The 14,793-nt window shown below is 39.3% G+C and overlaps 2 protein-coding genes across 2 annotated transcripts in view; both read right to left on the bottom strand.

Moving 5' to 3' along the window:
- MYO5C (myosin VC) overlaps positions 1-3,902 on the bottom strand; it is a 34,552-nt gene extending 30,650 nt beyond the window's left edge. The window contains exons 1-2 of the mRNA XM_059823583.1: positions 3,876-3,902; positions 253-363 (exon numbers count right to left, since the gene is read on the bottom strand). Of these exons, the coding sequence (XP_059679566.1) occupies positions 253-363; positions 3,876-3,902 (138 nt within the window). The remainder of the gene's footprint in view (positions 1-252; positions 364-3,875) is intronic.
- Positions 3,903-8,085: 4,183 nt separating this feature from the next.
- Positions 8,086-14,793, bottom strand: part of MYO5A (myosin VA) — a 93,033-nt gene continuing 86,325 nt past the window's right edge. Inside the window, exons 38-43 of the mRNA XM_059824173.1 lie at positions 13,504-13,593; positions 12,621-12,771; positions 11,522-11,804; positions 10,500-10,674; positions 9,232-9,312; positions 8,086-8,329 (exon numbers count right to left, since the gene is read on the bottom strand). Coding sequence (XP_059680156.1) covers positions 8,177-8,329; positions 9,232-9,312; positions 10,500-10,674; positions 11,522-11,804; positions 12,621-12,771; positions 13,504-13,593 — 933 coding nt within the window. The 3' untranslated portion in view covers positions 8,086-8,176. The remainder of the gene's footprint in view (positions 8,330-9,231; positions 9,313-10,499; positions 10,675-11,521; positions 11,805-12,620; positions 12,772-13,503; positions 13,594-14,793) is intronic.

Here is a 14,793-nt window from a genome sequence, read left to right as displayed (position 1 = left end):
AAGTGACCTTTCTTCTTCTAGATATGTGTTCTATACCAGTGTGATACATACAGATAGTAGAATTGCCCTCCTCATATTTTTAGGTAACAGCTGTTTACTGTACAAATTTCCATATGATAAAATTCTGGTCACTGCAGGGTTAGCATAAAAGAAAATATGGACAAGTCATTTAGATCCCGTAATGGTGAGTCCTATGTTTCCACATAAACATATCTCAGCAAACCCCACAATAGTTAGGGCTTTTCTCCTTACAGTTCCATCTTCTAATTGCACATGGAGAAAACGGTCTCCAGCTTTGTAGTTTTTTGTGATTTCTGCAGACTGCCAAACTTCTTCATTATCAGGGATCCAAACCCTATTGTACTACAACAGAAAAACAAGACAATAGTTAGCTTAGCTATTATCATAATACCAGACTAGAATAAATAAATACTTTTAAAATGTCAAGTGCAACCTAAAAGCTTAACTGGATGCCAGGACTTTTGGGGATTATTATAGCCTGCTGAAAGGGTCACAGCTAATATTTTTGTGTTTTACTCTTCGTGAAAGGAAAAAAAAAAAAAAAAAGAGACAGCAGACTCATTAATCTCAGACATGCTTGTTCTACTCCTGTTTAGTGTAAAGTCTGCAGAACAACGCAGCGCAGCAAGGTGAACAGGAGCCAGACTGTTGCCAGGCTCTTCAAACCCTCTAACACTGAACAAAGAAAAAAAATGCACTTGTGGCAGAGCCCTGATTTCTAGGAGACTTCAAATAAGCAAGTATCAGAGAAAGCATCTCACTTAGCAGAACTTACACAATCACTTTCCGGAATTCACATACAGGATACTGAACTTCGAAAGCACTTTGCCATGGGCACAGATGTACGCACAAGAAAGACTCTGCAGAGTTACCCTTCTTCTAACGGGACTGAAGCGCAACCTCCAAACAACATCTTCCCCTGTTCTAGGGTGAACCTCAAAGACTACCAACAGGTTTGTTTCTTTACAAGCAATCATCTGGCTTAGCTGAGCTCAGTCCTAGTACAGTACCTTAGCTCTGCCTCAGGAAGAGAACATCCTTGCTAAAATCACGTATTTCCAATGGAAGCAGATGAACTGTAATTTTCCTTTAGGTATTTGAAGAATTGAAACAACAGAATTACCTCTAGCCTTCTGAAGCATAAATATTTGAATGTAAATTACACTGTTCAAACCATCTAGTTCTCCTATGCTGAAGTTAAAATGCTGAGGCATTAGCAACATCTTTAAATACTCTGCCCTAGAAGCTATAGAAAACACTCTAGAATCTATAGGAAACAGCATTCCTTAAACGAACATAAAACAGCTGGCAACCTCAGTAAGTCAGGAATTTCTTCACTGATGTGGAGTGTGTCCTACTCGTCCTGCCAGGGTTTAATAAAGCGGCATCACCCCAAGAAGTCTCCCTAATGCATCAACTGTGCACTAATAGATACTGGTTTTAGTAACATTGAAATCGTTTCTGTTCAGGGATTTGCAGTTTGAGATCACTTCTGACACGTCACCATCCTCCTTAAACCTTGGTGCAAAATATTTTTCACACCATATAGCGTGTATCTCAGATGGCAACGGAAGTAACATTGAAGACTACATTTGGATGTAAGGAGAAGACAGGAGGAAGGACAGTGATGTCAGACAAAAAGCCTGAAAAAATCACCAGTACGTGCTAGTACTCAGTTTCGTGCAGGCCATCTCTCCTCTAATTTGTGATAAAGTAACACTAGAGAGCACAGAACCATTCAGTCCCTACTTACACAAGCAACCAGGCCGTAAAATTTTCTCCCAGCAGCCCTCTGTTTTGATAGCCAGAACCCTTCATTTAATTCCCCTACCATAGCTATATTCATGGTCAGTTTAAACCAACTGTGTTTAAATAAACCCATGAGAACTGCTGCAGCTGCTTATTTGAAAAATTAACATTAGTCAAGAATTTAATGAAGTGTTTGCATACCCACAGGTACCTTGGAGACTCGCACACCTTCTCACTTTGGTGTTGCAATGGTTGTTTTTGGCACAAATGCTTTTTTTCCTCTCTAATTTGGAGGAAGCTCTGGAAGCTCCAGCAGATCCTCAGAACATGAGGGTCTTGGCCCCGAGAACCCCACTGAACACACTGCCAACGGTGGGTGCCTACAGAGGTCCCCCAAAACTGCACTGTACCTCAACGGTAGCTTTCTCAACTCTGACCCTTAAGGACCAACACCAAACGATTTAGGGTAACAGTGACTTTCGCAGGGATGCCCTGCAAGTTAGCTTGGGTTGCTCAGTGACCTCTCCAGTTGAGTTTTCAGTATCTCTGAAGATGGTGATTCACGTTTCTGGTCAACCGTACACCAACCTGGCTCGTATGTCAGGTGATGAACACTAACTGAAACCTCACCGCTTTCATGATACCTCTTTGCTGATGCGTTCAGCATGACAGAATTTTTTCCACGCAACATCCAAAAATCACAAAGACCTTTTCTAAACAATCCCAAACCACTACGATAACAATGTTTTCATCTATCCGACCAAAAAGAGAAAAACCCAGCTTCACAAATACGTATTTAATGGGCAAATGAAGGACATGGCTAAATGAAATCAGTTTTAACTTTGCTTTTTCCATGTGTACCTAAGTATAAATTGACTTTTGTGTCACTCCTCCACTACACTGATTTCTTGGCTTATAAAAAACCACTTACCTATCCACAGCTGTTAAATTGAATTCTTTATTTGTTGTTACTCTATGTGAGTCAAGAATATCACCACCGAATAGCCTCGAGGCACATAGCGTGTTCCCATGTAAGTAAGTGAACTGCGCTAGGTCACGGACAAGAAAGGGAGGGAAAGGCATGTGATCAAAGTACTGATTCTTCAGAAAAGGTCCCTGCAGTTCCAGGAGCCTCCATTGGCAAATGCAGCCAGCCTACCAAAGTTTGCTTTCTCCAAACCCTGCCCTACAAGTAAACAGGAGAGAGCTTGCTCATTTTCCTATCAAGTTACACCCACACTCCTTCCTCCCCTTCACCTGCCCAACATTATTCCCCATTAAAAAAACCCCAAACATTTGTTCTTTCAGCTGCTCAGTGTGGTACTAACACAACAAATCGATAAATACCAGTGCAGCACAAGGCTAAATAGGAGTTTATTACGGCAGCTGCTTTTGCGATAGAAGAGATACAAGCTTATAAATTAGTAACATACGCACATTATTTCTGTTATTTGAAGCGAAGCAAACAAGTTATATGTCACAACACTCTGATGACTGCAGGAAAAGCGGGAAAAACCGTGCAAAAAATACAGCAGCCGCATTAAGGAGGAATAATCTTTGGTTTAGTGCCAGGTTCTGCCACACATACTTCGTATTTGCATAAGAAAAAGAGCCAGCGCTCCACCATTAAGTGGCCGGGGAAGTGCTGTTGAACTTCACCAACGCCTCATCGCTGGCTAGCACCCAGGGACCTACACCTAAAGACCGAAAGTCTCAAAAAAGAAGTATTTTTCTCAAAAAAAGGCAGCGTTTCCCTCACGAAGCAGCAGTATTTTCCCACGCTGCCCTGGGAGTTTTTCGGCGCTCGGATGGGCTCTGGCTCCGCTGCCCGACGCGGGTGACGCACCCGTACACGCAGCGGACAGGTTCCCTCCGTCGGGTCCAAACCCGCGAACTCTGCCGGTAACCCGAGCGGCTCAGCAGCTCAACGCACCGCCGCCGCAACCCCAGAGAGCCCAAAAAGCACCAACAGGCTCCGGCGAGTTCGGCACTACTCGCCCGGCTTGGTCACCTCTTCCCTCGTCCTTTCCCTCAGCGGGCGCGGGAGAAGGCGCCCCCGCCACGGCGGCCCAGCACCCCTCAGGGCCGCTCCCCGCCCCGCTCACCTGGGTGTAGAGCTCGGCCAGCGCCATGGGGGCAGAGCCGCCGCCGCCTCCGCTCCGGGCCGCCGGCGGGGCGAGACGTGGTGCAGCAGGTTCCGCAGGGCGCAGGTGGCCGCGGCGCCGCGGTCCGCCCCCGGCCACCGCCCCCGAGGCGTGGGGAAGCGGCGCGGCGCGGGCCGGATCCCGGGCCTGTCCCACCCGGGGACGGCCCTGCCCCGCCGAGGAGGAAGGAGGTTCCCCGCCGTAGGCAGAGCTGAGGCGCCCTGCTCGCCTCAGCGATCAGCAGCGCCCGGTTAAAGCGTTCCTACACGCGCGGGGCTTTTTATGCGGACAGCTTGCACGCTAGCTCCTAATTGTGACAGGTATGTAAGTGTAGTGGAGATGAGGAGGAGTCCCAGTGGCGGTATTGGCAGAGCTGGCGTCTTGGATGCATCTTTAGGGGTTAGGAATGAGCTGCCAGAGGGATGACGAGGGGCCGTTCCTGACCAAGTCGGGAAAAACAACAGGAGCTTTAATCACCTTCCTGTAAGACACCATGAAGGAGTTTCTCTGACAAACTCAGAATAAGATAAAAATAAACAACTTGGACTGCCTTTAGTAAGCTTAGGGCATTAATAGGAGTGTATTTAAATATCCTGTATGAGGAAGAGGATTCAAATAAACGTAGTACCAGGTTTTGGCGGGCGGACATACGCCCAGAGGCTCGCTAGCCCTCCCTGCCTGCCTGGCACCAAAGAGCTTTCACGGCACAGAAGACAATGTTTTATCAAAGTACAAACCTTAATTCTTATTTAGCAAAGTACAAATCTTAATTCTTATGTCAGTAACAGCTAATATTTGGTGACAAAATATCCTAACAGACGTGGGTTTTGTCAAACAAAGTCTTTTCAAACATGCACAGCAGTTTATGGCACACTGTTGCTATCTGGGTGTGTATTTATACAGTCCTCAGATGTTAACCAGCTCCCTCAGCAGGCAACACCAAGTCTGCCATGGAGGTAGAGGCAACCAGTGTGATCGTCTGGAGACTATGCCAGCACACAGCTTATGAACAACCAACCAACCAAACAAAATAATCCAAAGCAAATCTTAGTTGTATTTTTATTTGGACATTTTCCAGTGATAGCTATTAGGCTACAGTTTTTATGATGCATACATTTACTAAGTACAACATCAGACACTACAACAGATCAGAGCTCAGGTCATTCTGACAATGTTTTGGTTTTCATCTATGTACTGTAGTGGCATCGAGTGAAAACCTATGTTTAAAGGCTTTTATTTATCACATGAAGTATCAGCATCTTAAAAAACCAAGTGTTTCCTCATAGTTTTTGTATGGTATTTGAAATGTGTTCAGTTTAAATCACGAATTACACAGACCTTCAAATTGCAAATGCTGGTGTTTCCAAGTTGGGAACAAATGTTATTGGATATCAATCCACTTTTCAACACTGAAGTTGATCCTATTTTTTTCCTGTGATAGATAGAATAGATTAATCGCATTTAAGAGACTTAAGCACTTTCACGTTCCATCCCAGATTGAAGTCTGAGAAGCAATTTTTCAAAATTTGGATAGAAGACTGTGTCCTAAACATCAGAATAAAATGATCACTGGAATAAAAATACACCAAACTGAATGAGGTAATTATTGTGCAAAATCTCTAGAGTAACTGTATATAATTCTAAGGGGTCATTGACAAGTATTTTTCCAGCATCCAATAAAATCTATCATAGCAATAGATAATAAATTAAAATATAAAAGATATGTCCACATTAAAAGAGCATAACAATGATTCAAAGGAAAAAAAAAAAGTTGTTAAAATAATTCTGCATTATCTTCCATGGTTAAGGAGATATGAGTCCTAAGGTGAAAGATATATTATACACTGACACTAAAATTTTACTTCTGAAAAGTGCATGTAAAATACTGCCATGTAAAATGTTAGATGAATTACCAATTACACATCTATTCCAACTTAAAAATATTTTCCTTTAAAACATGTCAAGCAGCATATACTTTTAATGTGATATAAAACTAATACCAGTCAAACCACTGAGTTTAAGGATAATACCTATAAATTACTAACACTACTTTTTTTAAGGAAACAAGATACAATAAGGCTTTTTACAGGTAAACAAACTTAAAAAATAAACAAAAATACATTTAGGTATACATTTTAATACACTAATGCTTAAGTAGTGGATACATTTCCTGATCTACAGTATGAGCATACTGTCATGCCAATTGTTTGGTTTTCAATAGGAGAAAAATTTTGTAGGTCAGCATGTTCTCACCTATTTTCTTTCCTAACCTTATTACTGGATGTGAAGGCTTTCCCATTACATTCTCACAAGTACAGTACCCATAACAGTCTGAAAACTACATTATACCTTATTTGGAGCCACTTAACAGTAGCCATAGTTTCAGAAATCAAGTAACATTTGAAAAAACAGTGTTTGCTATACCATGCACAGGAAAACAACCTAAATCATTTAGCAAAGATCATTCAAAACATTTATGCAATGCAGTATTAGGTTCTTGGAAGTACTGGCATGATCCATCAAACATAATATGGGGCATACATATTTGAAAATAAGATGACATGAGCATCTTAAAATGATACTGACAAAGTTTAAGTTGTCTTTACTACCGATTTTAGCAACCATACAAACAGCATGTCTACCTCTCAAGTAAAATACAACTGAAATGTTTCAGTCTGCTTAACAGCAAAATTTTTTTTGTGAGTTTGCAGGCAAACAGATCAGTACCAAATAGTCTAATAGTGTACCTCTAGATTATTTCTCAATATTTCAAAAGAAATTAATGTTACTGCTAAGTTGCTAATTATTATAATACATAAAAAATATTGCACAATGCAATTGAGCCATATGTGTGGCTTTTTTTTACATGTATATTTGAGCCATACACTACAAACAACCTGTTTTAAAGTTCAGGATTGGAACCTTCAGCAAGGCTTCTGCACTTATGTTGCACATTGTGAAATGTGAATTCTATATAGCAGATCCAAGACATGTGAGACAGAAAAATCTTTCCAGTAAGATCTGCAATATCCAAAATAACTCTGTTTCTCATTATGCACTCTGGACCTTCAATCATTAAATCAGCATGAATCATAGTCAAATGACAGCATCATAGTCAAAACCTACTTAACATTCTCGTTATTCAACCTTTCAAAGAATGAGAGCCTTGGGCTACTGCAGAAATTTGCTATTAAAGTTTTTCCTCTCAAATTCCAGTATGAAAGAATACTTTCTTTTCTTTTTCTTTAAGTGGCAAAAAACCAAGATTATACTCAAAATACACACTGTCATCTCTGGGGTGTACAAACAAAGAAGAACATTAGACAGACGACAAAATCTAAATAAATACTAAAATCATTATTGACTTCTGATCATTTGCTTCAAGGTTCTGTATTTTTAGCTAACTACTTTAAAAAATAACTAAACATGTCATTTCCAGTGTGCTACTTGTGCTTAGTTACCATTTTCCTCTACAGGTGTTATTTGATACCATTTGCAAAAATCCAGTTAAAATAACAGACTGCATCAGACTGTAAATAAGGTTGACAATAAAAAATGAAATATCTTATTTTTAGTGCCTAGTATCATACTGTCATACACTTAAAAGAACACAATATGCAGCAGCGATTTAGTATGCTTGGTAAACCACAGTATTAACAAACGAACACCTAAGTTATGGCATATAGTGAGCTGTAAGACTTACAACTAGAATTTATGTTAAACTGACATAAATAAGGAAGTGGTTTAAGAAATCATTTTTTATATTGCCAGTTTGTGTTTCTCCATTCCAGTTTTTATAAATTAAATGTAACAGGCTCCCAAGTGACTGTGTATTCTACTACAAAATGCCTTACTTTCAAGTCTTCCATGTTCAGGACTGTGACTGTCCCTGTTGGTCCCTGCCTATGAGAAGATTACATATGGAGCTTAATTTACACTATTTAAATAATGTTACTAAAGGTCTAAAAATGTCTCTAGACAGCTGAAGACACAATTTTTATACAAGCCCGATACCCATTTTCTGGAAATCTATGAATCAGTGATGTCCTCATAAATGCAATGACTGAACACAAATGCACAACTTTCTATTAGCCTTCAATCTGTGGTGCTGGTATGTAGTTTTCCAGCTACTTTTACTACAGATCTGGGCATATATAGACTGTTTGTTCAGAAAATGTGTTTTCAGGGGCTCACTATGTTTTAACGGGAAAAGATATCAGGCAACTGGGTCTCCATCTAACACTGACAATACATCCTTGGGATCAGACACGTGATATGAAGCCAAGGCCCAAGCTGGCTGGGATCTGAATGGTTTCTAATGCCAGAGAGGATGGATTAAATGGAAAAGTAACAGGAAAGATGTGTTTAGCATCCATGAGCAACTGAGGAGAGTCCTTCCTGTCTCGCAGACGCATCTGCAAAGATAAGAAAGTGATTACATTAGCATTTAGCAACTTCATTGATAATAAATACCTTGCAAAGAGGTAGTATTTAATCTGTGCTTACAGACACACGTGTGTGTACAGACACACACTCTATGCTAACTTGACCTGACACATTTGCAACAAATGTGCCATTAAGCTGTAGTTCTTTTCGTCATTTTCGGTTCTGCGTATCTTCCCTTTACAGTACAATCTGAAGATACTTATATACCTTATATTCCCTGCAAAAGGAAGAATTTGCCCACTATCTGGTAACCGCATCTTTTCAGTAAGTGGAATTATAGTTTCATCTCAGTTCTACCTTCCCAATCTCCCTTATCCTACTAGTAATGTAACTCGATTTCTAACAGACCAGAAAGATCATCTTTGTTTCTTTTATTTTGCTCCACTGGCTGCTTTTCTTTGGAGTTTTCAGAACGTTTCATTTGCATCTATATATATAAACCTAGAAGGGCTAAATGAAGAACTTTGGAATGAACATAGGCCTCAGTTTTCAAAGCAATTGGAACGTCTCGTGCAGACACAGGTCTGACAAAAGTAAATTTGCATATATAAACGTTACCACTTGAAAAGTTGTCATTCAAGGGTGATTACATACACAAAGATGTATAAGCACAACAACCTCTCACCTTCCAAAAGTCTCATACATAGTGACAGGGAAACTAACATTTTCATGCAAGTCTGGAGGCACTAAATTGAGATTGCTTAAAATTTTAAGGCTGACATCACCTTTTCAACATAGCTAAAAAACAATAGCTAAAAAGCCTAGTTTACTTCAGATTCCTGAATGTGTTTCAGGACACAAGCTACTCTGGCTCATCAGAGGGTTTCTCAGAAATAGCCAAATGATTTTTGATGAAAAGATATTGCCATACCTGTATTGTACGTATAAATGATACCAAGACTCTCTCTTCAAATTCATTAACTGGAGTATACAAATTCAGAACTTTTACAATCTGTGAAGAAGAACAACCATTCTTAGGTTCATTTTACTGATGAATCAACAGATGCATCCAAGGTTACTAATAATAAACTTTTTAAATTAGCTATTTTAAAAAGAAAATTCTTTACAAGTATTTGTTATTTTTTGCTTTATTGATTCATACAGAATTCCATCACCTGCTTAATGCTATGTTATATGACTGCCTCCTTCAGAACATGTGTTCTTTGGAGGTAGAAACTCTAAATTTCTGCATGTGTGTGGAAAATACCAAACTATGGAAAAATCACATGACAAGTAACTAATTGTGTTCCTGCACCCCTGGAAATACGCTGTATTTCTCACACTAATTTTGACCCTATAATTAATGACCTTCTGTAGCTTCCATTCAAGAACACAGCACTTTTTACAAAGTTAAAACCCTTTAAGCATGTGGAATTCTAACTTCTTATTTCAGTACAAAACTAACAGAATTTCCAGCAATGTGAATTACTAAATCAAAACGGCTATATCAGTGCAACCGCTAGTGCTGACACCGTTGTGAAAGAAATGGAGAAATTTCTTCCTTTTCCTGATGGGGATGTTCAGTAATCATCAAAAATGCTTGGATCCAGTTATTCCTGCACAAGCTCTATGCAAATGTAGCATGGTTAAAAAAACAGTGCAACTTATTGGTACAGAATCTAAGCTTTCATAAACAGAAGCCTTCAGCTGTTTCCTGAGATACACTTGGTTCAGCCTTCTGAGGCTAATGGGTACAGTAACTTAACACTTTTGTCTGCAGACCCTGAGACAAAGCTCTGTGTGAATTGTCCATTAACTTAACTAGATACTAACTCTGATGGCAGAAAGATAATTTCCTAGTATCCTAGGCATAGCTGTCTGGAGTACAGAGACGTCTCTGAGTGAAGAATTTTCTCTAAGGATTTTCACGAACTGAGAGAGTACGTATAGTACTACACACTGCACAATCTATTGAGCTTCCTCTCATTTGTTCAAAACTTATCTTGAACATCAGACCTCAAAAAGATCTGGTCCTTTTTTTACCCCTCCAACTTAATCTGTTTTAGTGATACTAATGCAAAACAAAGTAAGAAATCTTCGATCCATGTGCGACAGCAGTGCAGGCAGGCATAGCAAACACCAACAGAGCAGAGAACTGCTCAAAAGTGACAGCAGAACAGACAATGAGAGTTTGCTTACCTGGGCAGTAGTCAGTGCATTGCACATTGAACAAATGGCTTCTGCATCTTCATCCGTTTTCTTTTTTACTTGCAACAACTGTGCAGCCTGGATGAGGGGTTCCAGTGTTTCTTTAGCCCCACTATTCATCAAATTTTTATCACGTAGCCATTCTTCCAGTTGGCTTACATTGTATCTGTACAAAGAGGTAAGAGTATCAAGACATTAATGCTTGATTATGGCTAAATCAAAAACATGTGCAATTTCTCTTTCCCAGTGTTTCTTCTTTGTCCGTACATGCTTTTCCTTCACACTTGTCATTTCTTGTAATTTTGTCTTCATACTGTTTCCTTCTGATTAAGGCAGGAAATTCTGAGTTTCAAAACAGTTAGAAACTATGGCCAAAGACTTCCACTAACTAGTTTTTCCCATTTGTTTCTGTTCCTATTAATTGTAGGAATGTGACGAGTATAAGAAGAAAGGCAAATGAGATTTTGTCCATGCAAATGTACAGTGAAGCTTTTCAAGGTTACTTGAGGGACTGGAATGCCTTGGCTAAATTTCCTGGGATATGCCAGTAGAATGCATTGGACAACTGATGCCAAATGCAGGAATAGAATAAGATGGCTTTACCGCAGGATGCAGCAAACAGCTGCAACAGATGTGTGGATGAACACAGCAGGTATCCACTGTGCCACAAGCATACAGAGCATGCAGCAGGCATGTTTGCTGTTCTTCTCTAAAAGCTGAGAAAGCAACTACCAACATTTCATCTACAGTTCTGATTCCTACTTGATGATGAAATACTTTTGTTTTGCTTCTACCACATTTCCTTGAAAGCCAGGTAGGATTTGGCCTAAGTTAACCAAGCTCTTTTTAACTGAACCTCACAAAATCAGTTTAACAGCATATGCAACTGTTTGTGTGCAGAAAAATACTCCAAATGCATCTGCTATTCCATCAAAACGATGTTCAACAGTGTCAAGAGTTCACTAAGATTTCCAGCAGCACATTCAAGAAAAGTATAAAATGAGCTCTCCCACCTTATCTGCATTCCTTTGCTCCAGGAGCACATGTCCTTGCGCAGGAGAAGATTATTAAGTGTTACGGCCCCAATGATGTAGAACATCTGCTTGACAACCTGTTTGATCAGCTCTGGATCCATTCCATGCTGACACATCACCGAATGGAAAGAGTTCAGCTGCCGAATAATGGAGTCCAAAGTGTAAGTTCCTTCATCAGCAATGCTGGATGTTCTCTTCCGCAGCCCTGTTGGTTTCACCCCTGAGACACCTTGGATAGTTTCATGCTCCAGCATTCCTGAAACTGCATTTGATTGACAACATTATTATAATGACTGAAAACTGCTGAAATGCAAACATATTGTGGAAGACAGCAAAACAGTATTTAAACAGAAAGAGGAGGCTGGGCTTTCTGCTAGCCACACTTTACTGTGATTTCCAGCAATTCTGTGTCCCACTATGTTCTGCAAAATCTAAACTTACAGGGTTTTTACAAAGATTCCAGCATGTGTGTTTGAAAGGATGGTCTAACTCTAGCTCAGCAAAATACTTTTTTCCTCCGATGGTCATATGAGCAGCAGAGTCAGCAAACCAAGAGCTGTTCCATTCTTCTAAATGTTGTGATCGGAAAGTACAATGAAAATTTGTGTGAGAGTACTGTCTGACAAGAAAAATGAAAAGTACTTTTAATGAAAATAGTATCTCTGAGTGTGAGCTTCATCACTACTAGCTATTTCATTGCTAATTGCTGCCCATAATAACAACCAACCATTTTTCTCTGTATTCATTTTAATTATGAGTTCTCACATAATTAAAGTAAAACTTTTCTATGGGATATTTCCCAACAGACAGGACAACAAATATCAGACTGTCCTAACAGTTTCTTCCTGTAAATGCATGATTTATGATAAGCATGAATAAGGTAAATCAATTTATTCTGTCACTGCCAGAAGAACCACCCACAGTTTAGTTTTTCCTCTAATCCAACCTGTCCAGTGTAGTCTTTGTCATCTATAAACAGAATACCACAAGAACTACAAGATATAGTATATTACCACCACCACCACAATTTTCCTTTTGGTACTATGGTTGAACTTTAAGGAATTCAACTTTGCCTTACCAATCATTGGTTGCAGAATGTTTTCCAACACTCGGACAAGTTGTTGGTATATCTGAATAGCCAAGTCACTCAGTACTTGTCTGTATTCAGCTAAATCAAAATTAGTGAGACAGTGTTCATTTTGACGAGGTGTATTATGCTTCATAAACCCCTGAATTAATAAAATAACAGAAATGAATGCTTCAATGGAATAAAAAAATATTACATAAACCCAGTGTTCATAGTTTTTCATGCAACTGACAAATAATACTTTCAAAATAATAGTCACAGCCCCTCAAAACTGTAATTTGGAAGTTCTTCTGATTGAGGCTAATGCTAGGATTTGCTTTTCAATTGTGATTTGTGCAACATTTGCTTCATTGACTTGAAACTTCAAGTATCTGACACAGGAACAAAACTCTGCCAACTCTCTGGTACGTAAGACCCTTCCCTCCCACTCGAGCATGGGCATTCTCACCTGGCCATATACAGCCAAAAGCCCAGTTAAGTTTGAAGAGAAATTAGGCATACCACAGACTCCAAACTTAAATTGGTCTGCCATACTATGGTTAAAGGGCTTAATACAGCCTTTCTCATAGGAAGTTCAGTGAATCATTACTAAACATCCTAATGGCAGCAGCCAGATTCTTCTACTTAATCTGAGTTGGCACTTTCAGGAGCACAATGTCTTCTAGCCTCTAGGCCCCCCAGCCTGCAATGAAGGGAAGCTGGTTCAAATCTTATCTCCCTATGCTTTCCACTGATGTCATCACCATCATTCCAGAAAGTGTAGTCATTTTAAGAGACTTTGACTAGATTTTGAGATATTACAGGAATTTGTTAAAGAGTAGTGCTCACAATAGTATTGTAGAGCAAAAGAAACCAGAGTAGGAGCACTGCTTACCTCTTCTCCACTATATTGCTTCAAACAGTGCAAAAATCGGCAGGTGTTAGATAGCCAGAAGGACACTGTCTCGAAGTCATCACCTCTTTTCTGAAGATAAAAACAAACACATTTCAACAAAGACTGGTAGGAGGAATAAAATAATAAAATGTTAGATAAACAATTAAACTCTTAATTGTAGCTACTTTCTTGTAGCTACTCAGATTCTGATGTTTTGCAAAACTGTGTGTATTTCAGTAATGTATTAGAAAAGAAACGTTTTTGACAAAATACCATTAAACACCCTCCCTGTTTTCTGTAACATTTTTCAAGAATGTTCAGAATATGATTTCCTCCACAGATATGATCTTTCTGTGTTTTACAGACCCATCCTAACTGCTCTGTGCAGAAATCACAGGGCATTGTAACTGTATTCCCGAAACACCCATTCTGTGGCACAATGACTCTTGTGAAGAGCCCAACAGGGAGGATGGGAATGATGCAGAGCCAGCAGGAGGAGCAGAGAACAATTCAGTTTTGATGAGTGTCACTTACATCCTAACCGTTTTGGCAGCCTGATATGGAAAACAAAACAAAACAACAAACCCTCCTCACCAAAGAACACAGAATCTAGTATATGCTGAGTAACTGGAATTTCTAGAGCTCTGTAGCATGCACTCCATTCACTTAAAATTGTACAAAAATTTCTATGAATATCTAAGCTCCTGCAGGATTGTTTACTAAATTTTTTTTTTTTCAAAACAGGTAGCTTGATTAAATGCTTGCTTTTTGAGCACATCTGTCTTACTTAAAAACTAAAAAAAGGTATGAAGCACAAAGCATATTTATGTCTCAGTAATGCCTTCAGGATACCCCTGGCCTAAACTCTCCTAGCCAACTCATTGCAAAGACTTTAGGCAGTTACATATTATCATCAATGTAATCGGTAGATGAAGCAAATGAGGAAATCTCTGAAACAAAACTGCAAATGAAAAATTTTTGTTAATCTTCTCCTAGAACGCTTAATTAAGACTCACTATGCAAACTTTGACTACATCCAAAACTTTATAGGAGGAAGACTATTCAAAATAAAAAGAATATAGTTCTTCTTCCACTAATTCAAAGCATCTATGGTATTACATGGATAAAATGCTATCACTGTAATTTGTTGCTTGTTCAGACAACTTTTTGTGACTTCAGCGGGATGAGTTTACTGATCAGAAATCCAGAGCCAATTCATTGAAAGCCTCTTCCTCACTCCTGACATAAAATCAAAAGCAAATTTTAAATTAATGTTTTTCTAAACCAAGC

This window comes from Gavia stellata, chromosome 13, assembly GCF_030936135.1.
Source record: "Gavia stellata isolate bGavSte3 chromosome 13, bGavSte3.hap2, whole genome shotgun sequence".
Lineage (NCBI taxonomy): Eukaryota > Metazoa > Chordata > Aves > Gaviiformes > Gaviidae > Gavia > Gavia stellata.
The sequence above is the reverse complement of the archived record's forward strand: the minus strand, read 5'-3'. Positions and strand labels throughout refer to the sequence as shown.